This window comes from Suricata suricatta, chromosome 8 (assembly GCF_006229205.1).
Source record: "Suricata suricatta isolate VVHF042 chromosome 8, meerkat_22Aug2017_6uvM2_HiC, whole genome shotgun sequence".
In the NCBI taxonomy this organism is placed as follows: domain Eukaryota; kingdom Metazoa; phylum Chordata; class Mammalia; order Carnivora; family Herpestidae; genus Suricata; species Suricata suricatta.
This window is the reverse complement of record NC_043707.1, coordinates 11,301,961-11,325,947: the sequence shown is the minus strand read 5'-3', so window position 1 is coordinate 11,325,947 and position 23,987 is coordinate 11,301,961. Positions and strand designations below refer to the sequence as shown.

General features: G+C 44.2%; 1 protein-coding gene across 1 annotated transcript in view; it reads left to right on the top strand.

The window, feature by feature from the left end:
• The window catches only part of PARN (poly(A)-specific ribonuclease), a 150,762-nt gene that overhangs the window by 49,726 nt on the left and 77,049 nt on the right, over positions 1-23,987 (top strand). Inside the window, exons 19-21 of the mRNA XM_029949855.1 lie at positions 6,937-6,992; positions 8,112-8,198; positions 11,481-11,555. Of these exons, the coding sequence (XP_029805715.1) occupies positions 6,937-6,992; positions 8,112-8,198; positions 11,481-11,555 (218 nt within the window). The remainder of the gene's footprint in view (positions 1-6,936; positions 6,993-8,111; positions 8,199-11,480; positions 11,556-23,987) is intronic.

Below are 23,987 nucleotides of genomic sequence, written 5' to 3'. Positions count from 1 at the left end.
TGTTTGTGACGGCCCGCTTTCCTTGCTGCCTGTCCTTCCCATTGCCTTGAAATTTCAGCCTCCCCACAGCTCTTGCTCAAACGGCAGCCTCGTTTCCTGTGTCCAGGCCTGGCTGTAATTTAACCAACCCTTAGAGCGTTACCACTCCACTGTTTCCGGGGCCTGAGGCTCAAGCTCTTGCTTCCCCTGGGGCTTGAGTGGGGACTGAGGCTAAACCCCTGACATGTCCCTGTTTTGTTCCTTCTGGGACTCCAGCCTCACCCTTTGACAGGGAGGCTTTGGGAACAGCTCGGATTAAAAGCCACATGTGGGAGGGGTACCCATCGGAGGTGGGGGAGGTGGGCGTCTGTGTCGAGCTGGTATCTGAGCTTGGGCCTGAGTCCTGTCGCTGCCCACTGCAAGCCTGGGAGCCCGGGAAACCCGCTGCCTCGTTGTTGGCACACTGAGGCCGGCACTTCTCTACCTGTCACGCGTCCTACAGACCAGAGGGTTGGAGAGGCTGCACACGCAGTGACACGCTGTCTCTTTGGTCAGGCACTTTGTGCTTCAAATTTTTTTTTTGTCTCATTGGAACACAAAATATCCCCTCATGATTCCACCCGCCAAAAAGAAAAAAAAAAATCCCCTCATTTTAGGGCCCTAGTGGTGTGTTTTCTGTGCCTATTTCATTTACTAATTGAGATCAGTATGATTCATTTACTGATTGAGATGGAACTTGTTTTATAATTTTGTAACTTAAAAAATACAGTGATGAATTTTCCAAAGACACGAAAACTGGAGGCCAGCATCACGGAGATGGCGTTCAGTGGCCATGGGGGGGGGCGGCGTGTCATGGTCTGTTTACAACCTAACTTTCGTGGTTGGGCCTCGCGTCAGTCAGCACTTCTCCTACACTGTGATGGGCATGACCAGTTTTTGACAGTTGCTTTTTTTTTTTTTGAGAGAAGGACAGAGTGTCATTGGGGGAGGGGCAGAGAAAGAGGTAGACACAGAATCCAAAGCAGGCTCCAGGCTCCGAACTGTCAGCACAGAGCCCGACACGGGACTCGAACCCACAAACCCTGAGATCATGACCTGAACCGAAGTGAGACATTTAACCAGCAGAGCTACCCAGGCACACCCCTGCCAGTTGCCTCTTAAAGTGGCCACTGACACACCACTCTGATTCGCTTTCCTCCTCTACCTTTGGATATAACCCTGGGAAGCATGCTGCTGTGGGAGCAGAATTCAATATTTTCTTTTGTTCCCAAGTAGAATCATTGATCTTACACATAGATGTGGTAATGCAGAATTTTAAAGAACTGTAACGATCTTTTCAGTTCCCCAGGATTTGAGCCTCTTGTAGAGGTCCGGAATCACCTTCAGGACTTCTTGCATACAGTTTTGAGTATCACTTTTGCCCTCTTTGTTTTCTTTCTCTTTTTTTTTTCTTCTTCAATTTTCTTTATTTCATTTCTGGGGGTGGTGAGAAGGACAGAGAGAAAGGGGGAGACACAGAATCTAAAGCAGGTTCCAGACTGAGCTGTCAGCACAGAGCCTGACACGGTGCTTGAACTCACAAACCCATGAGATCATGACCTGAACTGAAGTTGGACACACAATTGACTGAACCACCCAGGTGCTCCTGCCCAGGTCTTTGTTTTTTTAGCAAGAATAAAAAAAAAATAAAAAATAAAAAATTTTAATGTTTTTTATTTATTTTTTGAGAGATAGAGAGAGACAATGTGAGCAGGGGAGGGTCAGAGAAAGAGGGAGATACAGAATCCAAAGCAGGCTCCAGGCTCTGAGCTAGCCATCAGCACAGAGCCTGACGCGGGGCTCGAACCCATGAACCGTGAGCCATGACCTGAGCGGAAGCCAGAGGCTTAACCGACTGAGCCACCCAGGCGCCCCATAATTTTTTTAAAACATTTATTTATTTTCCAGAGACAAAGAGTCAGACAATGAGCAGGGGAGGGGCAGAGGGAAAGGGAGACACAGAATCCAAAACCAGTTCCAGGCTCTGAGCTGTCAATACAGAGCCTGATGTCACAGGCTGAGAGATCATGACCTGAACCAAAGTCAGACACTTAACTGACTGCGCCTCCCATGCGCTCCTGCTGTCTTTGTTTCCTTGAGCTTCACTGCATAAAATGGGTTAACACTGGCTTGAGTTTGGCAATGCCTTTTTATTCACCCGACAGCTAGGGAATGGTTCGGAGCAGCCACAGTCCCAGGCAAGCTGTTGTGTCATCAAAGAATCACCTTTAATCCTAGTGCACTCCTTTGAGCAGCCTCGTGTGCTTTGTGGTTGCCAGAGTCCGAGTCTGACACTTGCTGGTGAGGTCAGAGAATTTCGATAAGGTTAGAGGTGTCTGATTCCGTGTGTTGTGCATGTTGTTCATGCCAAGTGTTTGCCAGTCTTTGGTGCCACATTAGTGCTGAAGCTTAACGCCTGAAGCTAGATGTGTTCATCTGTAGCCAATTCATAGAACCAGGGGGTACTTTTGCCATGAGTCTGCACGAGAGTTGTATTAGTGATCTTTTTTCACCTTTCTTCTTAAAAATGAGAACAACCGTTGTCAGCAATAATGTCCACCCTGTTTAGCTCTTGCAGAGAAGCTAGTGCTGTCCACAGTGGACCTCCTGGTCTCAGGGAGTGGTAGAAGACTTGGTTATTGCTTCCTTGGTATTTGTTTTGGAAGCCAGACTCGTTCAATGTACACAAATCATTAAGACGGATGTTTTTTGGAGCAGTTGGCACAGCTTCTTGGTCCGTTTTATGCCAGTTAATTAATGAGTCATCATTAATGGCAATTAGCACAACATTCAACATACTCTTTTCCTGTTCTGTTAACTCGGTGATTCGCAGCTGGTAGAGTTTCTGAGTCAGTGGTCTTAGGTAGGTCCTGGGAATTTGCCTTTCTACCTGGTTCCCAGGCGGTACTGATATTGCTGGTCTGGGGAACCTCATTCTGATAAGAACTCAAGGTTCTGGGCCGCTAAGGAGTTTCATATCTGGAATGAACTTCTTCAGCCTCTAGCAAGGCTCCCCACATAGTCTAGGTCGCAGTGTCATAACGCCCTGGTCTGGAAAGGATATGGGCAGATGGCTTTTTGTGAGTGCCGTGCAGCATGTGGGAAACTGTGGAGATAAAAACGTTGTGCAGAACAGCCTGTCACACAGGCTGAGCTGAAGTTACCTAGTCTGATGAGCAAAAGACCTTGGAATTTGCTGTGCTTGACTGTTGGATCTCTCCAGACGCCGTTTGAAAGCCGAGATAAACAACCTCATGAATCATTGGAGAACTCTAAAAATCTGACACACGCCCACTGGGGTGAACTTTGTTTCGTGGCATCTAGAATGTGACCTTGAGTTTACAGTTTCTTAGGATAGATAGAATTTTGGTGTAAAATTGGCGGTTGTACCAAGTAAGAGTTTTAATTTTAATGTTTGACGGAGTTAGCAGTGTCACCCCTTTTAGAGAGTAGGTGCTAAAATAACATTTCATGAGGAAACCTGCGGGAATGTGGCAAGACTTCTGCCCCGTCCTGTCTGTACTAAATCACAGCCATCTTGAATCTTCACGGAAGCAGAAAGGCCGTCTTGTGCGAGCGTGGGCCCACTTGTCCGTGGTGGCCACGGCCCCCGAAGGCCTCCTGCAGGAGCTTCCGCCCAGCTGGCGGCGGAGGAGCACCTGCCGCGCCACCGCACTTCCGCCTGCGCCTGCTCGTGTGTGAGGCCGAACGCCGCAGCACTTGATCCTTACGGGAGGTAGTTCGTCGCGTTCTTTCCGGGAGGCGTAGGCCTGTGACAGCCAGTTCGTGTGTGGCGAGCTGCAGTGACGTTTTACTCATGTGTTTACTCCATGTGGGTTTCCTTCAGAAGCGCAGGGATGGGACCAGAGGGCTGGCTGGCGGAAGGCTGGCACGCGGGCGTGGGGGGCCGCTGGGGAGTTGGCTTTGGTCCGGGTCCCCCGGCGCCCAGCTACGGTTCTGGGGTCGGTTTCCCAGTGGGGCGGCTTTCTGCGGAGGAGCGCTCGGCCAGGTCACACGCACAGTGGGTGTGCGCGTTCTTCCAGGGTTTGCGGCTGCTCACTGCTCTCCCGAGCCCGGACACGGAGGCGTTGGGGAAGAGTGAGAAGCGCCATTAATACTTCATTCGAAAGGGCTTTCTATTTCGTGAAAGTGTTGAGCAAGCAGACAAGATCGTGTGGAATTAGCTAACTTAAAAAAAAAAATCTTCCAAGTCTTCTGGCCAAGAACAGATTTTTGCTTATTTCCGTCAGAGGTGAAATTCAGATGAAATATGACAGAACAGATAGCCAGTATGTTGGGTGACAGAAGATACTTTTCAAAACCGGTTTTGAAACACTCATGTGGGGAGATCCATCGGGGAAGTCTCCTTTTTAAGTGTTCTTCTTGTTAGAATTTATAGGACTGTTGATTTTCTCTATGTGTTAGTGAGGCCCCATGATTTTAGAAACAAAACAGTGTTTTTACAGAGAAATCAAGCAATGGTTTTACTTTATACCTCTCTCCCCACGACAGGTAAGACGGGGCACAGGATCCCCAAGATTGATTTCAGTGGCATTTTCAGTTATTTCTAGTTATTTCCCCGGGGCCTCTCAGTTCTGCTTAGCCTTTGGTTTACTTTATTTTATTTTTTAATTTTTTCAAATGTTTTTTTATTTAATTTTGAGAGATAGTGAGAGAGACAGTGCAAGCATGGGAGGGGCAGAGAGAGAGGGAGACACAGAATCTGAAGCAGGCTCCAGGCTCTGAGCTGTCAGCACAGAGCCCAACGTGGGGCTCGAACTCACAAACTGTGAGATCATGACCAGAGCTGAAGCCGGATGCTTAACTGACTGAGCCACCCGGTCGCCCCCTCTTTGGTTTATTTTTTAAGTTTAAAAAGTAATAGTAGGGTGCCTGGGTGGCTCAGTCCGTTAAGTGTCTCATTTCCATTCAGGTTGTGATATCTGTTGGTGGGTTCGAGTCCCGTGTCAGGCTCTGTGCTGACAGCTCAGAGCCTGGAGCCTGCTTTGGATTCTGTGTCTCCCTCTGTCTCTGCCCCTCCCCTGCTCACGCCCTCTTTCTCTCTCAAAAATAAATAAACATTAAGAAATGTTTTTATACTTAATTTGGATTGTTTAATGTTCTTTTGAGAAGATGAGCTGTAATTTAGTGACAGTCCAACATATTATTGACCCTTAAGGTCGCTTTTGGTTTTTGGGGTGTTTGACAGTGTAGCAATGAACATGTTGATTCCAGCCTTTACTCTCCTGTTGAAATCAGGGTTAAAAGTTTAAATTATCTCTCTGGTGCTTGATATGTTCCATTAACTTTTAAATTAAGGTGTTTTTTTTTTCAAATTTGGTTTTTAGAATTTGGGGACTATCTCTAAATTGACTAAATGGAAAATTAAAAACTTTATGAAGCATAAAACCATTGAGCCTTCTCACGCAGGAGTAACTTCGTAGGTTCTGGTTGGCAGTAGTTGTGATAGCTGCCGTCGGTGACAAACTCCTTTGTCCCGGGCGCTGTGTGTGCTAGTGTCTCCTGGGGTCGCAGGTGCTGTTGGTTGAACTGGGTAGAATGGCTCCCTGGGACACTTGGGGGCTCAGTCAGTTAAGACTCTGACTTCAGCTTGAGTCATGATCTCACGGTCTGTGAGTTCAAGTCCCGCATCAGGCTCCACGCTGACAGTGCAGAGCCTACTTGGGATTCTTTCTCTCTCTCTCTCTCTCTCTCTCTCTCTCTGCCCCTCTCCTGCTCACATGCCTGTCTTTCTCTCTCAAAGTAAATAAATAAAAACTAAAGAAACCAAAAATGGCCCCCAGAACCAGAATAGTATGGGCGAGCCTAAATTAGGGAACTAAAAATAAAATTGGTTTCTTAGCCAAGGGTTTGGTTTGCTAAATTGTAGGTGAGGCAGCAAGTTCTAAAACCACAGAGTAACATGGCTTCGTGTTTTTTTTTTCTGGCACTAACCAAACAGTGTAATATTCATGCTGATGGTTCCCGCTGTAAACTAGATCATGCCCTGCTTGGCGTTTGAGTGCCTGGTAATGATACGCCTTAATTGTGGGTCACTGAAGCCAAACTAATTGCTTGTTGGGCTCTTGGATTGCCTTTTTAATTTGCTGTATAATGCAGTCTCCACCAGAAATGGACCGCGTGTTGTCGTCTTAGTAAAACTTATTAAAATCATCTCACACACCACCAGATGCCTGATATTTTGTTCATAATCTTGCAAATAAAAAAATGGAATTACCGAGAGTTACACGTTACAAGTGCGCTGTCTTTTAAGTGCCTTTCTATCTGTTTTGAAGGTGTGCGTAAAATGCCTGTTCTTTGTTTTATATCCGTGTGACCGCTTTCTTTACCATGGATTGTTTCATTTTACGCTTTTAAAATGCTTTAAATGACCGTAATGGCACGAGCTTCTGACATGGTCCCTTCTTTCACACTGTGTAATTTACCAATAAGACTGGTGTTCATCCGGTGACTTTCCATTTCCGGGAAAAAAAAAAAAAAAAGGCATCTTTGCTGTCATTCTCAGCCCTCAAAACACCAGGCATATGAGTTCCCTTCCTAATTTGTCCTCTCGGTTTCCCTTGACCAGCAAGCCGACCCGGGAGGACTTTCTTTTGACTCTGCTCACTGGTTTCATCCATTTAGCTAATATTTATTGAACAGCTGCCGAAAGCCAGGAACTGTTGTAGGTGCCGGGGATGCTGCAGGTTGGTGGGTTTCTTTTTTTTTTTTTTTCCTATTAATGATAAATATTCAGTCTTAGAGAAGAATCTTTGAAGTGAACGGCAAGAGCTCTTTAACATGATTTTAGAAATGAAGTAATACATTCAAGAAGTGTCTGCCGAAGGACTTAATAATGCCAATGTCCTGTTTCCACTGGAAATGAGCCCGTCACATGTTTCTCTTTTCTTTCTGTAGGTTATTTCTGATGAGAGTCATGGATATCCCCTATCTGAACTTGGAAGGACCAGACTGTAAGTGACTTTCTGTTTTTTCATTGCATCTGCACGGTTAAGTGTGCGGTCTGGAAGGGCTGACAGGAAAAGGATTTCTGAAGAAAGAGGTTTATTCACTTAAAAATAGGTAGTGATTTTGTGGTTGATATGAATAGTATGCTTAAGGTCATGCTACCCTTGGGTCTTGATTAACTCATCTCTTGAGTTACATTTTCCAGTTTACGCATGAGTTGAGTTTTTAAAAAACATATATCTTCTCTTCATTATTTCGTTTTCACTCAGAACGCTGAATTCGTAATTTCCCGTAAGCGCACGTGATCAACTTTGAGATGCGTTAGCCGCGTCAGGAACCATAAGTTCTCTATTTTCCAGTTATTTGAGTATGTCTGGTTTTGGTTGGGTAAGGGTTTTTTGGGTTTTTATTTTCCTTTTCCACTGAAAACCTCAGAAGGCCAGTCCATCTGGGACATGGTTACTGCTGCTTTGGATTAGTTTTCTGCTTCATGCTCCTCGTCCGCTCCTTCTTCTGTCCCGTTGCTCTCGTTCTAGCCTGGTTTATGGGCCTAACTCCATGCAGTAGGGACGTAGATGTGGGTGAGCTGCAGCCGATGAGAAGTGTCATTGGCGGTGATGATCAGAGGGCATGGGTGTCGCGTCCGCATCAGAGCTCTGTCGTGGTGTCCTCCTCCAACAGCAGTTCTGCGAACTCAGCACCCTCTTCCCAGTTTCTGGCCCCGAGTAGCCAGAGGGGTTCGGTCCCGGGACTCCCTCTGCTTAAACTCAGCCCATCGAATGGGGACGGTGCGTTATGCACACATGCAGACAACTCGATTAAAAGGAGAGAATAGCCTTTTTCCCCCACCTTGAAATAATTTTCATAGGAACTTCCTGCATTCCTATGGTCTGCGTAGAAGTGTCAGGATTCAAATGGTTGCGGGTTCCGTGAAGTATCAGAGCCCGAGTCGGGGGTGAGGTGGCCAAGTCCTGGTGTCCCGAAGAGTACTTCGGGGAGCTGTTCGGTAATCGGGTCATTCACAGCAGTTCCTCAAGTTTGCTCGGGGTCAGTGCCATTAAACAACCACTGGGAGATCACTCACTTTTCCGCTGTCAACTTTTTATCCAAAACTTGTCTCCTAGTGCAACCAAAACGTGATCATGTTCTCCATGTGACCTTCCCCAAAGAATGGAAAACCAGCGACCTTTACCAGCTTTTTAGTGCCTTTGGTAAGTAGACGACAGGTCCATCTGTAGGGTCAGGATTTTGCTCTAGTTTTGGTCTGTGCGGGTGGCCACCAGTATGTGACAGCTTCAGCTTGGTCATGAAAGAGTATTGCTCTGCACGAGTTTAATCTCGCTCATGGAGTGTTGCAGGGTTTGATACACGGCTATTTTGGTACTAATGTGACCTGAGGAACTTTCCGTCGCACCCCACAATAGAGCGCTATTATTAATCCATGGAAAGCAGGGTACTGTTACTGTGACTGGCCTCTGTGCTGACCATGGAAAATACATCTAGGCTGAGGATAAATCATGTTGAAGATTAAATTCGGAGAGAACATCTGTTTCATACGGGCAGGCACTTGCTGCTTGACATTGAACAGTCCAAGCAGACGAACACAGATGTCCAAGAGCACCAGGACAGGAGTTGTGTGTGCGGTAGGGCTCCTTTCTATTAGGTCAGGGGATGGGCGGAACCAACAGTCTTCTGTGAGGGTTTATTAAGACCCCTCTAGCAGTAAGCTTCAGCAGCGCCTCTTTATTTTAACCAGTGGAATATGTAAGCTATTCTCTTTCAAAATTTTAGATAAAGGCAGTACAAAATTTGAATAGCCAATAATAAGACTGTCATTTAATGTTTATGTACCTTTTCACCGGGCCAGTGTCCTCTTCAGCTGGCTGGTATGTAGCCATTTAAAAAATATTTGAAGGGTTTATTAAAAAGACGATAAAGTGTGCATATTTTACCATTTAGTGTCAAAAGCAGACACAAAGTAGGAGTCCTATAACCTTTTTTGTTAATACTTTTATAGAAATCAGACTGAGAAGAAGCCTCATGCTATTACCACTGACCATTTTCTTAAAAAATTTTTTTAGAGAGAGAGAGAGAGCAGAACAGGGAGGGGCAGAGTGAGAGAGAGAATCTTTTGTTTTTGAGAGAGAGGGCACAAGTGAGCAAGGGACAGAGAGAGACAGAGACAGTGACAGAGAGAGAATGAGAGAGAGCATATCCTATGAGGGGCAGAGAGAGGGAAAGAATCCCACGAGAGAGAGAGAGAGAGAGAGGAGAGAGGAGAGAAGTGGGGCTCGTATTTCTTGCCCCAAGGGCTCGAGCTCACCTGAAATGGGGCTCATGGAAAGCGAGGGAATCTTAAGCAGGCTCCACACTCGGTGTGGATCCCAACGACCCTGGGATCATGACCTGAGCTGAAATCAAAAGTCAGACGCTCAACTGCCTGAGCCACGCAGGTGCCCCATCACTGACTTTGAGGTAGGCGTTTTTATGCTCTTCTGTATTTCCTAAAATAAGTATATATGTATTAGCTTTTGTAAGTAAAACACTGTCCAGACTCAATTTTTAGAAAAGTAAGTGAAAACAGGTTTGTTTCCAGGGAGTTGCCCCAGTCTTTGCAGCGGGCCTCAACCACTTCTGAAATTCTAGTCTTGCTGTTTAATTTAAATACAGATCTGGAAATGCAGTTGAGTTTCATGGCTTCTTTGTTTTGAGAGCTTTTGATGTTGTTGCTGTTCTTTCTTGTATTGTGAAGTGCTTACGCTATTTAGTCACCTGTAATCGGGTAAATTAAGTAGAATGCTCTGAGTAGAATTTTGTTTTCATTTTTTAAACATTTTTTTAAAAGCATACTTAGGTATTTTGAGAGAGAGCACGAGCAGGGGAAGGACAGCGAGCAAGGGAGAGAGAGAGAAACCCAAGCAGGCTTTGCATGATTAGTGCAGAGCCTGATGCGGGGCTTGAACCATCAACCCTGAGATCATGACCTGAGCTGAAATCAATAAGTGGATGCCCAACCAACCGAGCCACTCAAGCACCCCTCATTTTTTTTTTAAATGTATTTATTTTGAGAGAGAGAGGAAAAGCACAAGTAGGGGAGGGGCAGAGAGAAGGTGAGAGATTGCAGGCAGGCTCTGCACTGCCATCTTGGAGACAGATGTGGGCTCGAACCCATGAACTGTGATATCACGACCTGAGCCTGAGACACTTAACTGATTGAGCCACTCAAGCGCTCCTGTTTTTATTTTAATTAAAAAAAAAATGAGCTGTGTGATACTGGACAGATAATCTCTCTGAGTCTCTGTGTCCTCATTGGAGATGACAATCATGCCGCTTCCTGCATTAAGAATTTCACGAGGACTAAATGAGCAGATTCATGGAAGGCAGTTAGCATAGTTTATAGCATGTGGCAACCACTTAATAAATGTTCACTGTTACTATTTATCTAAAACACACGAAATAGAGAAAGGACTTTTGTAATTGAGGAAGTCATTATGGTACCTTGCTGTGCAACAGGAAGTGAGTTCTTGGCCTACGACCGTGTCACAAAGCAGTTTGCAAGCCTTTGTAGCCTTTGAAAATTTTAGCAGGAATTAAAACGTTTTTTTCACTCCCACGTTCCAGTGATGTTTACCCAGTTTTAGTAATTCCAGTCTTCTGTGTCTTTTTGAGAAGAGCAGTAGCAGAATAATTAGAATAATTTCCCTTCCATTTTCTCCAGCTTCTGCCCCACCTCCCGGGTCCTTCCTTCTCCCTAGCGCCCTCCTTCCGTCTGTCTGTCCGCAGGCAGTTAGCCTTTCTTGACGGTCTGTCTCTCTTCATGGGAACCTCACTTGGTTTCACGAGGCCGCTTTCTGTCCCTCTCAGTTTTTTCTTGACACTGTTAGTCTGTCTTGGTTTTCTCTCTCTGACGCCTTCTTTTCTTTTGGACTCTGCTATCTGCTACTTGTTTTCTCTACCTGGCCTTGAGAGCAGTTTTGAATTTTTCATACTTTTTGCTACATTGACTCGTTTAATGCCTCCCAGTCGTGATTTTCAAAGCTTATGTCTCTTGTGAAATGCTTAATGCAGTCAGTGGCATCATCATAATCCAATGAGAACCCAGAGACACAGAGGGATTTTCTGCCCAATATCACACAAACCTTTTTTTTAAAAATTAAAATGAAAACAGGGGCGCTTGGGTGGCTCAGTCAGTTAAGCATCTGACTTAGACTCAGGTCATGATGATCACAGTTCATGGGTTTGAGTCCCACGTCAGGCTCTGTGCTGACAGCTCAGAGCCTGGAGCCTGCTTTGAATTCTGTGTCTCCTTTTCTCTCTGCCCCTCCCCCCCGCTCGTGCTCTGTCTCTCTCTCAAAAATAAATAAATATTAAAAAAGAAAACTATGGGTAAAATTTTAAAAAATGAACACATTCTGAAATCTATCAGATATTTATCAGTCTGGCAGCGATCTGAATGGTCATGTGTTCCCTTTACTTTGATTTCGCTCCCACAGGGAACATTCAGATCTCCTGGATCGATGACACATCAGCGTTTGTTTCCCTCAGCCAGCCCGAACAAGTACAGATCGGTGAGTGCTGGGGTCTGGGTTTCGTCCGTGCATGACAGTGCGAGCCCCTCCTCGTGCTGTGGCTCCAGTCCCCTGATTCACAGGCGTTGCCTCCTGGTTTGCCTAGAGCGGTCTCGGAAATAAAGGAGGGAATCAGTAAGTTTCATGTGTGACATGATCCCCTTTCTGTTCCCTACCCACCGTACTTTTTTAAAAACGAGCTGCAGATTTGCTTTGAGAACTACAAGTAGCCCATTGAGAAGAATGGGGAGCACCAAAAAGTGATACCCATCTCATTAAACTTGTCTCCACTACGTGTTTTACAAGCAAACTGAAAGATTATTTTATTCCCTTTTAACATAGGATGGTAGAGAGAAGGAGCACCACAACTCTTACTGGATCCTAAGTAGTTTTGCTATTAGCCATCTGAAAATGTATTTTCTTAGGATGAAAAGTTACTGAATAAAATACGTGTTGTTAAACGGCTACTTAATCAAATAAGTTTCTAGTGTGCTTGGTGCTTAACAATGGAAGAGGTATGGGATTTTAAAGTGTTATGTCCTTTTTTTTAAATGTTTATTTATTTATTTTGAGAGAGAGAGTGAGTGAGTGAGCAGGAGATCAGGCGGAGGGAGAGAGAGAAGCTTAAGCAGGCCTCATGCTCAGTGCATAGCCTGATGCGGGGCGCGATGCCACCACCGTGAGATCAGGACTTGAGCTGAAATCAAGAGTCTGATGCTCAACCGCCTGAGCCCCCCAGGCCCCCCTAAAGTGATACATCTAATTAAATTTCCGTTTATTTAACAAGGTGCCACATACTGAAACTATAGAATTCTGGTACTGTAACTATATGAGTAACTACATATGAAAACTTACCAGGATATTCCGGTGTTTCTTAATTTTGTGACTGCTGCCGGGATGTGGGCTATGTCGTAACGAAAAGCTTAGGTCCTCGAGTCCCACTGCTGGCCCACCTGTGGCGGTGGGACCCTGGGCTACCTCTTTCACCTTGATAAGCTTCTGTTTATCTCGGCAAAGTGAGGACGGCAGTAGGGACTTACTGGGAGTGTTGCTAAGAGTACAGGAGATGCTGGGAAGCCTGGCACAGCTTTGAACTTGTGGGACGGCTATTTAGTAGCGGATTTCAGTGTGAAATGCCCTTCAGGAGCACGTGACAGCACGAATAGTGTAGGATACAGGATGTGAATGATGTTGCTCGTTAAACGTCTTGGTATTTGCTTATTTCTGTGATTTGTTCTCTCACAATCCTCCGGAAGACCATTGAGAGGGCTCCTAAAAGGACTGATTATTAGAGAGTTAAAAATAACTTTGGGGAGGGGAGAGAGACTCTGAGATTGATGGTGTAGCAGGACTTTCTTGTGGCTGCAGGCTCAGTGTCTCACTCCGCGCCCTGGCTGGAAGTCTAGTCCCCTCCTTGGCGCAGCAGCCCCCTTCACCTCTCCCCCAGGTCACACTTGTGTGACACTGAGGCCACGCGGTGGGGTAGAGGAGATGTAGATGCCTCAAGCCAGACTTCCTGGGGCCTCGCCTTGCGCCCGAGACTCGTCAGCCGTGTGCCTACAGGCAGTCTCTCTACGTGAACTCTCTAAGCCACAGGCTCCTCATCTGACGGGTGGGGATGGTGACGGTCACTTTGTGAAGTGAGATCACGGACATTTCGGGGGGGGGCCCTGGCACCCCAGCAGCGACGCCTGACGAAGGCTGGGCAATCATTCAGATATCTGCTCGGCCTCCCTGGCTGTGAACAGTAGAAACGAGAGTGTGCGCAAGTGCCGTGTGAGATGTGTAAATCGCTTGCACAAGCAGGTTCCTTGTTTGTGTGGGTGTGGTGTCACAGCCTCTCCTGTCCCTGTGACGCCACACGTGATGTCCAATAGTGAGTGCTCCCTTCCTGGTGATGGAAGGCTGCCTCCGACAGCAGCTTGCAGGCTCAGTGTCTCACTCTGCGCCACCGGAGATCCGGGGACTGTGCTGCAGACCCGCACTGCCCCGGAGGCGCCGTGATCCCATTGGTTTTGTGTGTCGCTTCCGCGAGGGCGGTATTGAGTCCATCCCGTTCCCTGCTGGCTCCTTCTCCAGTGCCCGGAACACACGGTGGTGGGGGTAAAAACACGCGTGTTTCAGTGGGAAACATGGGGAAGGGGCCTGGATGAAATTGTGACCTTTTCACCTTTCCTCCTAGAAGTAGGTGACTGCTGTCTCTGGAGAGATGCAGCTTTACTGGTAAAGTCAGTCCCCGTTGTGGTCTTAGACAACTCTTAGCAGAAACACCTGCCATTAGCACATGCAGTGCCTAGGACTGCAGTTTTCTCTGCCGCAAGCCACCTCTTTACGGTCCTTTTCCTCCAGAGCTTGGCTGTGCCCCACGTCCTGCCTCATCTTGGCTCAGACGTCCATTTCTCTGGATTTCTTCTCTGGACCCATTTCTTTGCAGCCTGGCATCCTTTATGGACATACTTTGTTTGATTATCTTCCCTGGTGATTTATGAACTCTTTGAGATGAGGGAGCAGACTTCTTGCTCACCACGTTGTTTTTAGTGCTGAGAGTAGATAATTTATTGAGCTGGGTCAGTGATATTAAAGGTATTATGACTTAGAAATGCCTTTTTGCTGGGGCTCCTGAGGGGCTCAGTCAGTTAAGCCTCCGACTTCGACTCAGGTCATGACCTCACAGTTCGTGGGTTTGAGCCCCATGTGAGGCTCTGTGCTGACAGCTCAGAGTGTGAGGCCTGCTTCCAATTCTGTGTTTCCCTCCCTGTCAGCCCCTTCCCTGCTTGTATTCTGTCTCTCTCTCTCAAAATAAATAAAACACATTTAAAACAATTAAGAAAAAAAGAAAAGCCTTTTTGCATGAGATGGATATTTCTTACTTAAAAAAATTTTTTTTAATGTTTATTTATTTTTGAAAGAGAGACAGAGGGTGAGCAGGGGAGGAGCAGAGAGAGAGAGACACAGAATCCAAGGCAGGCTCCAGACTCCGAGCTGTCAGCACATAACCTGATGCAGGGCTGGAACTCATCAACCAAGATATCATGACCTGAGCCAAAGTCGGACGCTTAACCAACTGAGCCACTCAGGTGCCCCATGGGATGGATATTTCTGATGTCTCCGGTCTTTTGTAGTGATTTCTAAAAGTATGCAGTTTCATTAAAAGATAGTTTAAAAATCTGTTTTTTATAATAGTAATTCTAATGACGAGATAGGTCTAGGATAGCTAATGTGCTGCAAATCCTATTAGTGTTAACTTATACAAATTACTTATTCATTTCAGCGGAAACAGAGGGCCTGTTAGATCAATAATGTAACATTGGAAAAATCATTAAATGCCTATTTATATAGCAGCCTGTAATGGCTTCTTTGGCTCTGTTACAAACTAATTTTTGATTTACATTTAAGGAATGGCTTTTAAACTGACACTCATCTTTTTCTTTTGACAAGACTAAGTCTAACCAGTATTTAAAAAAACATTTTCAATATCTTGATTATGAAAGTTCTCTTTTTCTAGGGGACCTTATTATACTGATTATCGAAATCTTTCTACCGAGTGCCATTTGGTTTGGTTCCTGATTGTTTTGTTTGTTTGCAAAAGGTCAAGGTGAAGGTTTTTGTGGCTTCGGGGGATTCAGGTGTGATAGCGTGTAGGAGCTGTATACTGAGCATTGTCCCCTGGTAGTGGCTCTTAAGGTGGTTCGTGACCGTGGAGAGCGTCACTTAGTGTCACTGGTGGAGAATGTTCCTCCAAGTACTGGAGTGAAAAATCACTGTTAACCGTCACTTCTGAATTGCTCATTCATATTTATGAATCTTATATTCCTGGGACGCCTGGGCGACTCAGTTGATTAAACATCCAAGTCTGGGTTTTGGCTCAGGTCATGATCTCGTGGTTCATGGGATCAAGCCCTGCCTTGGGCTCCATGCTGTCAGCTTGGAGCCTGCTTGGGATTCTGTCTCTCTCCCTCTCTTTTTCTGCCCCTCCCCTGTGTTCTCTCACTCAAAATAAATAAATAAAAATAAACTTACAAAAAAACCCCAAGATTTTTATATTTCTAATGTAGTTTTGTTAAGGGGTGGCCAGCAATATTTCAGAAGTTCAGAGAACCTTCTAGTCATACTGTCAATATTTAGACATGGAATATTTTTGTCTTGAGTGTCCTAAATGCATCATAGATTTTCATAGTAATAGCTTGAGAAAAATAACCTTTTGATTTACGTTGAAAGCTGGAAATTGCCGCATACTGGTAGACATATTTAAAAAGCAGAAATTGATAAAGGCACTTTAGAAGAGGCAGCAGCCTGACGGTGAGTTTGTGAAGCCCGCAGGTAGCTGCATGAATTTCTGATCCGCCGCCTCAGGAGCTCTTGAGGACAGCCCGTGGGGATGGAGGGAGACACGGGCTCCGCTTCGGCTTGGAGTGCGAGGTGCTTGTATTAACTTGTGCTTTTAAACGCACAGCCTTTACTTGGCAGAACAGATAAATATTCGGGCTGTGGATATGCCCGAGCCGATTGTCCAGCACTGATTTGTTAAAGGGCGCTTCTGACTAAAATTTACCTGTGGTTTCTGTTTTCCTTTCAACGTCTGCTCAAGTTGTAGGGCTAACAGCTTGCTTCATACGTGATACTGGCAATCCGTGTTCTTATTTTTCCTTGATCACACTAGGTGGGGGTGCTCATTGTGACGGTCTCTTCAGAGACACAGCTTTTGGTTTAGTTCGTTTTCTGTATTGTTTGTTATTGTCTACTTACTGGGTTTCTGCCTTTCTTTTTTTCCTTCCCTTTTTCCTTCCTTTGCTTTGGGTTTACTTTGCCCTTCTTTTCCCTACTTCTTGCGGTAGACCCTTACGTGGTTTTTATTTTATTATTTATTTTTTTTGGGGGGTGCAAAAGTTGATTTTATTAAAGCACAGAGACAAGACCCGAGGGCACAAAGAGCTGCCTTCTGTGACTGATTTTCAAACATGTTTCTAAAATCGTTTTTGCCTGGCTTCCTGGAGGGACCCCTGGGTCAGCGAAGCTCCTGGTCAGCCAGTGATTGGTCAGGTGTGCGCTCACACACCTGGGCCGGTGACACCTCCGCCTCCAGCCAGCGGGGCTGGGGAAGACGGTGCGCACAGCTGCCCCATTCCTTACTTTCGCCTGTACCTTCTTGTCTTGTGTGCGGGCGTGCAAGCCCTCACGGCCCGCTAGCGCTGTGGATGTAGCCGAGACTCTTGCGTAGCCGTTGGCTTTGACCTGTTTTTGTTTCTAATATAAACATTAAAAGCCACAAATTATTCTCTAAGCGCTGCTTTAGGTGCCTCCCACAAATTACATGTTTAATCCCATTATCATGAAGTTAGACGTATCTTCTGATTTCTCCTTTGACCCTGGATTGTTTAGACGTTGCTTGCTTTCCAAGTGCTTAGAAATTTTCCTCATACTCTTGCTACTAATTCCTAATTTAATTCTGTTGTGATTAGAGGTTTCACTATGATTTCAGTCTTCTAAAGTTTACTGAAATTTGCTTTATGGCCTAACAGAAGGTCTAACTTGCTGAGCACACTATGGGCACTTGAAAAGAATGAATTCTGCAGTTTATGATTTGGTGTATAAATATTACTGTTGCTCCTATATTCAATGTCTTTACCAATGTCTTATTTAATCTATTAATTTTTGAGATAAGGTATTAATAAAATCTCCTGTTATTGTGGAATTGTCAGGTTTAAGACTTCTGTTATTAGATGCATACACAATTTTTTTTAATCGTCTTTATTTTTGAGAGAGAGAGAGACAGAGCACCGGCAGGGGAGGGGCAGAGAGAGAGTGACATAGAGAAAGCAGGTGAGGGAAGGGCAGAAGGGGGGGTGTACACAGAATCTGTAGCAGGCTCCAGGCTCTGAGCTTTCAGAACAGAGCTTGACGCGGCGCTCACACTCATGAACCACAAGAGCATGACTTGAGCTGGAGTTGGAGGTTCAAGTGACTGAGCCACCCTTTTGTCATTTTAAAAATTGTTCTCTGTTCCCTCTGTTTTTGTTCCTTTGTTTCTCCCTTTCCTTTCCTCTTTCGGATTACTTGAAGTTTCTAAAGAATACCCTTTTAATTTCTCTCTTCCCTTTCTAATGCCACTTCTTTACATTAGTTCTTCGTGGTTCCTTTAGAAATTTTAACATCTATGCATAACTTTTCACAGTCTACTTAGAGTTCTTATTATACCACTTCACATATGAAGCCTTAGCACTCCATACAGGTTCATTTATTCCATTTCTCTTGGTTTTCAAGCTGTATTTGGCATACATATAATATTTGCATGCATTACAAACCCTACAAAATCATGTTATAGTTTTGCTTTAAATAGTCATATGTATTTTAAGAAATTAAAAGGCTGGATTCTTTTCTCTTTACCCAGATACTTAGCCTTTCGGATGTCTTCATTCATTCCTGAAGATCTATTAAAACCAAAAAAACTTGGGACTTAGCTCCTTTAACCAATTAAAAGTGACTTAAATTCAATTCCTTTTGAGTAGCATGTATACCAATAGACAAAATCTAAAGCTTTTGATATCTTTGTTTCTATTTGTTGTCTTTTTCATAGTTTGCTAGTGCGTTATTTTGTATTTATTCTTGTCAAAGAGGAAATGTACACAGAACACTCAGGGAAGAATCCAAAACCTGAATGTTTTTCCTTTCATGTTAATTTTCCTAATCTTAAACTCTGGGTAGTGTTAACTATCCAACCGTTAACGTGAATTATAAATATAACAGTAGATCAGTGAGTTCAGCTGTGACATGACTTTATAATGGTTCTATTAAATAAGCTCATTTTAGAGGGAAGGGCTAATAAATTACTTGGCGTGTTTAAACGATACATGATTTTCATGCAGTAAGTACTGCATCCTAGAAATAACGTATTTGTTTTTGTACATGCCAAGTTTTTGTAGTAGTGGCTTAGTGGTAAGGGAAAGTCATTGTTAGCGAAGATGGTGTGAACATCTTGTTTTGTGTATGTGTACCTTCTGTTGAAAACTTGTTTAAAGCAATTGACTTTTTTTTTAAGCTCCTCTAAGTCACTTAATCCACAGAAAGCACTGTGGAAATTTTTAATAATATTTATTAAGAGCCTTCTTGCTTTCCTGATTCCCCCATCCGTTTAATCTGGAGAATTAGCAGTGTTACACATCTGTCCTATGAAATCTGTATCAGGCAGATTTATTTAAGAGAGTAGCAATAACTTGGAATCTCTCTAATTAGTACTCTTTAGGGCATTAGCTGGTGTGAGAATAGGGCTGAAAGCGTCCTGGCTGCCAGATTAGGCTTCCCAAGGTCTTCATGTAATTACGTGCTTTAAAGCAGCAGTAAGAAAATGAGTTCTGTGGCAGTGACAGTGTGGCCAGGAGAGAGAAAGGCAGTGTTTGAGCGCTAGAGGCCGAATCTTTGCGTTGTGTTAAATTGTTTCTGGTCCACAGCATGGGATTTCATTTTTGAGTTCTTGAGGCTGTGTTGTCAGGACCTAAGAAGGTTGGCTTTCCGTTGCACTGTCCGAGTAGTTGGTAGATCCGTTGTATCTAATTGTAGTGTCACTTGTAACACTTGTAACAAACTGCTTTTGTTGTGCTCTCCTGCTCCCAATTTTAGAGGTAAATCACATTCATTGTTGAAAATGTGAAAAATACTTGAAAATATGAAGAAGAAAATTCAACCAATGGTCTCACAACCTAGTCATAAATACTAGTATTATTTCAATGAGTATTTCTTTTTAGTTAGGGTATTTTGTACAGATGAGTATTTTTGTAACTTTTTGATATCACTTGGGATCTGGCTTCAAATGCATTTTTTGAGTCTGCTTTTTTAGTTAATAGTAGGTCATGAGCATTTCTCGTGCTGTCGCACGGTTTTCTGGGAGTGTTGTCTTTGTCGGATGTATTGCCTTTCACATAACTTATTTAACTGTATCCCTTTTGGATGACAAGTGTTGACTATTTTGAATTCTTTAATTTAAAGAGCATCTTTGTTAATACCTTAGTCTTTCTATCTTTCATTTAGAAATGTTTTTAAGTTTATTTATTTTGAGAGAGAGAGCACGTGAGAGAGAGCATGCATGCACCCACACAAGTAGGGGAGGGGCAGAGAGAAGGAGAGACAGACTCCCAAGCAGGCTCCACGCTACCAGCGCAGGGCCTGATGGGGCTCAGACTCACAAACTTAAGATCATGACCTGCACCGAGATCAAGAGGCTGGCGCTTAACCAACTGAGCCACCCAGGTGCCCCTATGTGTTTCATTTTAAAAATAATTTCTGGAGATGCAGAATCATTAGATTCAAATGAAAATGAAAAAAAAATCTAAAAATGACTCATTTTTTTTATTAAACAGTGATGATTTATTTTTGTTAACAGTAAAATTTTAAACTACCAGAAAACTAAAAAAATTGTCCAGTGCCCCTCTCTTTATTAACAATGATAATTGCAGCAGGATTTGGGACTCACCTTTCAGTTGTGTATATGGTTTTTTATATTTCATCGAAAATAACGTATGCTTTGCATATTGTTTTACAGTTTGTTCTTTTAACAGTTTTGTTGGACATTTAATTTAAGCAGTTTTAGACCTCTGACACCTATTTAAAAATAAGCTTATATTTATTCTTCTTACTGAGCTTTAGAATCGTTTTGTTAGGGTCAAGTAGCCCACTGAGATTTTTCACTGACATTTTAACAAATTAATTGTATTGACATCTTTATTTGGACGGACTGAATCTGTATGACCAGGGATAGGATACATCCCTTTATACGCTCAGATAATTCTGCATCTCCTTGAATGTCATTGTACGTTTCATTGTCATTTTTATCGTACATCCTCTTTAATGTTATGCAGAATACTAAATCGTGCCTGATTTAGTGCCATAGTTGTAGTTGGCTCTTAGTACATTTTTGGCATGTTGGTGGTAGGAGGAGATTTAAAGCTGTGAGGCCGACTGTCTTGATTGCTCTCAGGCCCCTGCTAGACTAACTTTGAGGACTCAGTGTAAACGTCGCCCTTTTCTGGAGGCTTCCGGTGCCCTTTGGTGCTGTGTTCTTGTCATCAGAAATAGTGAACTGCTGCCGATGAAGGAGGTTAGCTGTGTCCATCTTTACACTTAACATTGTTTTCTCACCCGGGAGTCCATATTTTACAACCTTATTTTTAAAAATGAAATAAATCTGGTTTCAGCAAATCGGAAACGATTTGGGGGCACTTCAGTGGCTAATTCAGAATATTATTTTGTTACTAAAAATGTCACCAGTAAGTCTCTGGGGTGATAGACTTACAGGTAGTTTACTATATTGTGTGTTGTGGTTTTTAAAATTTTTTTATTTTCTGACCTTTCTAGAGTGAACAGGTTTTACCTGTGTGATAAAATATTTAAATTTAAGGGGGCTCCTGGGTGGCTCAGTCGATTAAGCCTCTGACCTCGGCTCAGATTATGATCTCACAGTTCGTGGGGTCGAGCCCTGCGTCGGGCTCTGTGCTGACAGCTCAGAGCCTGGAGCCTGCTTCGGATTCTGTGTCTCCCTCTCTCTCTCTCTGACCCTCCCCTACTCACACTCTATCTCTGTCTCTGTCTCAAAAATAAATGGTAAAACAATTTTTTTAAATATTTAAATTTAAGACTAAAACATCATTACTTAACTTTTTTACATGTGCTGGAGCAGCAAAGGGAAACAGTTTGCTTTTGAAACTCAGACAGCCAGCTGAGAAGTTCCTTCATACGGTTTGACTGTAGTTATTTTATGTATCTCTTTTCTAATCCTGAAATTTATGGAATTAGTTTCTCCGAAATTTCCTCCTTCAGCTTATTGGCTTAAATCGCTGTTCTGAAAGGGTGAATATGAAACATTTTTGATATGTGATATTTGTTTGTAGTATTTCCACTGTTGAGTATTTTTACAACCTGTCTTTTCTTGTTTGTCCTGGAAAGAAGCCCAAATATCACTTTAGTAGCAGGTTGAATGTCACTTCATTATGTTTAGCAAAAATGCGAGAAAATGCTAGACAACTGGAGTGTTAAATGGTGGTGGTTGTGACCCTAGCACTTCAGATCATGGTTTTGCCTTAACCACCCCACTTCACTATATCGAGTTACTAGTGGTTTTCAGGTTGTATGGTTATAAGAAGCAAACATTGCCTAAAATAACTGTTTAATAATAAGGCTTTATAGTACACTGTCCAACTAGTAGGAATGCCCTTTGTCCTTTCTACATGTTAATTGGAGAAATGTGGGGTACTGATTTTTTTTTAAGTTTATTTTTGAGAGAGAGAGAGACAGACAGACAGCACAAGGGAGGGAAGGGCAGACAGACAGGGAGAGAGAGAATCCCAAGCAGGCTGCGTGCCGTCAGTAATGAGCCCAAGGCGGGGCTCAATCCCATGAACCACAAGATCATGACATGAGCTGAAATCAAGAGTTGGGATGCTTGACTGAGCCACCCAGGTGCCCCTTGGTTTGTTGTCTAACTGCATCAGAGGCCAGGGAGCAAACTGCTGTAGTATTGGGAAAAGGAGCATAGAAAAGACAACACAGTAAAGTTAAAGTTTAAAACTGACTCCCTCCCCCCACATCCTTTGTTACCATACGGTTAATAAGAAAAGGGAAATAAGTTATGACAGCATATTATATAGCAAAAGGAAAATATGAGCTACTTAGAGGTCATTTGCTGATTTTGATAATTGTTAATTTCCAGAATAAGTGTATCGCTTTCAAGCATGAGCAGGGGCACTTTCACGTGTGCATTTTTATAATTATATCATCAGATGGCGTGTAAGCCTTATTGATTTGTCACTGTAGATTGCTAGGCACCTTACATGTCTGTGTTGAGTGCTACTTATAGTAAGAACAGAGAAGAGAATAATTATGAAGGTATGTTGCACAGTTTTTAAGAAGATGGTTTTTTTCTGAAATCTGCAGTGTTCACCTTTGCATAAATATTTGTCAGTCTACTGTTGAAGAATGGAGGGACTAAATTTAGACGGGGAGCAGAGATGAAATAATAGTCTGTACTCAAGGAATTCCTAGTCTAATCATGCAGAAGGGCATCTAGACAGTTGGTGCATCTGCGCATGCTCAGTGTCCTGTTGAGGGAGAACCCGCCCAACCGGCATGAAGACACAGACCGGTGTCACCAGGTGTCACCAGGGAGGGCTCCCTGGAGCAGGTGATGCCTGCGCTGACCCCAGGAGGTGGCCTGGCCCTGGAGGGCTCAGAAAGCTCTGCTGGAGGGCGGGACCAGCACATCCTTTGGTAGGACTGGAGCAGAGGGTCCGTGTGGTGCAACGGCCGGAGGGGACGTTAGAAAGCAGAAATACGGAATTTGTGCATCACACATTTATCCTTTGTACAAATCTTGCTGTAATGTTGGTTTGGCATTTTGTTTTGTTTTAATTCAGTCAAGTCTTAAAAATAAAAATACTATATCTAACTAGTTTTCTTTTAGAAGTCTGGGGCTTTTGAGAGAATTTCCAGGTGTTGAGTGCCAAGTTTGTGGACCAAGCAGGGAGCCGCCTTTGGAAAGCCTGATTGTCGTCGGAGTTGGCTCCACTGCCCCCACGGCACTCTTCCATATGTGTATGGTGGCGTTGTAGCACCGAGTCAGAAATAGATGGGCATATTCGAGCAAGTTCTGTTTATTTTTAAGTCTAGGAGGGTGGTTTTTGCATTTACTCTAGTTCATAGCCCTGTTGAAGAGACTGAGGCCAAATTAAATTTATCTGGGAAGGTGCCACATCTATAAATGCTACACCAAGTAATAAATGGGCCATTGGCTTCCAAGAATTGGTGACAGTGCCCTTCAGTTCCCGATTTAGAGTTCATGAAAATTATCCCTTGACAAACAAGATTATAAAAAAAGAAATCCCACTTGATGGATCCATCTTTTGATAACCTGTTGAATGTCATTTACAGAAGTGTTTCTGGAGCGAGTCAAGGTGGGCAGTAAATGGCCGAGAGGAGGCCTGCAGAGGGCCGGTGTTTGTGGAGGTGGCTGGGCCAGACCTGGTCGCACGCCCTCTGTCTCAGTAGCCCAGGCTCCGTGGGAAGCGGAACGAGCCGTGGCTGTTATTTTACCTCCTCCGGATCTGGGAAGGCGCTGGTGCCGAGCTGGGCTGGGTGAGGAGCGGCCTGGGGGGTCCTTGAGACAGGGCTGGTTCCTGGGTGAGCCGGGAAGAGCGAGGCGTGTGCAGGCACCCAGGAGCGGAGTGAGAGTGGATGTTGGCGACAGGGCTTATCAGGCAGTGTGCTTCACACTCTCTCAAGCAGGTTGTGATAATCATTTTAGTGAGTGGGACCAGCATTAAAAAAAATTATTTAGAGAGAGAGCGTGTGCGCACACACAAGTGGGGCAAGGGCAGAGAGAGGAGCAAGAGCGAATCCCAAGCAGGCTCCACGCGGTCAGCTCAGAGCCTGGATTCAGGGCCCGACCTC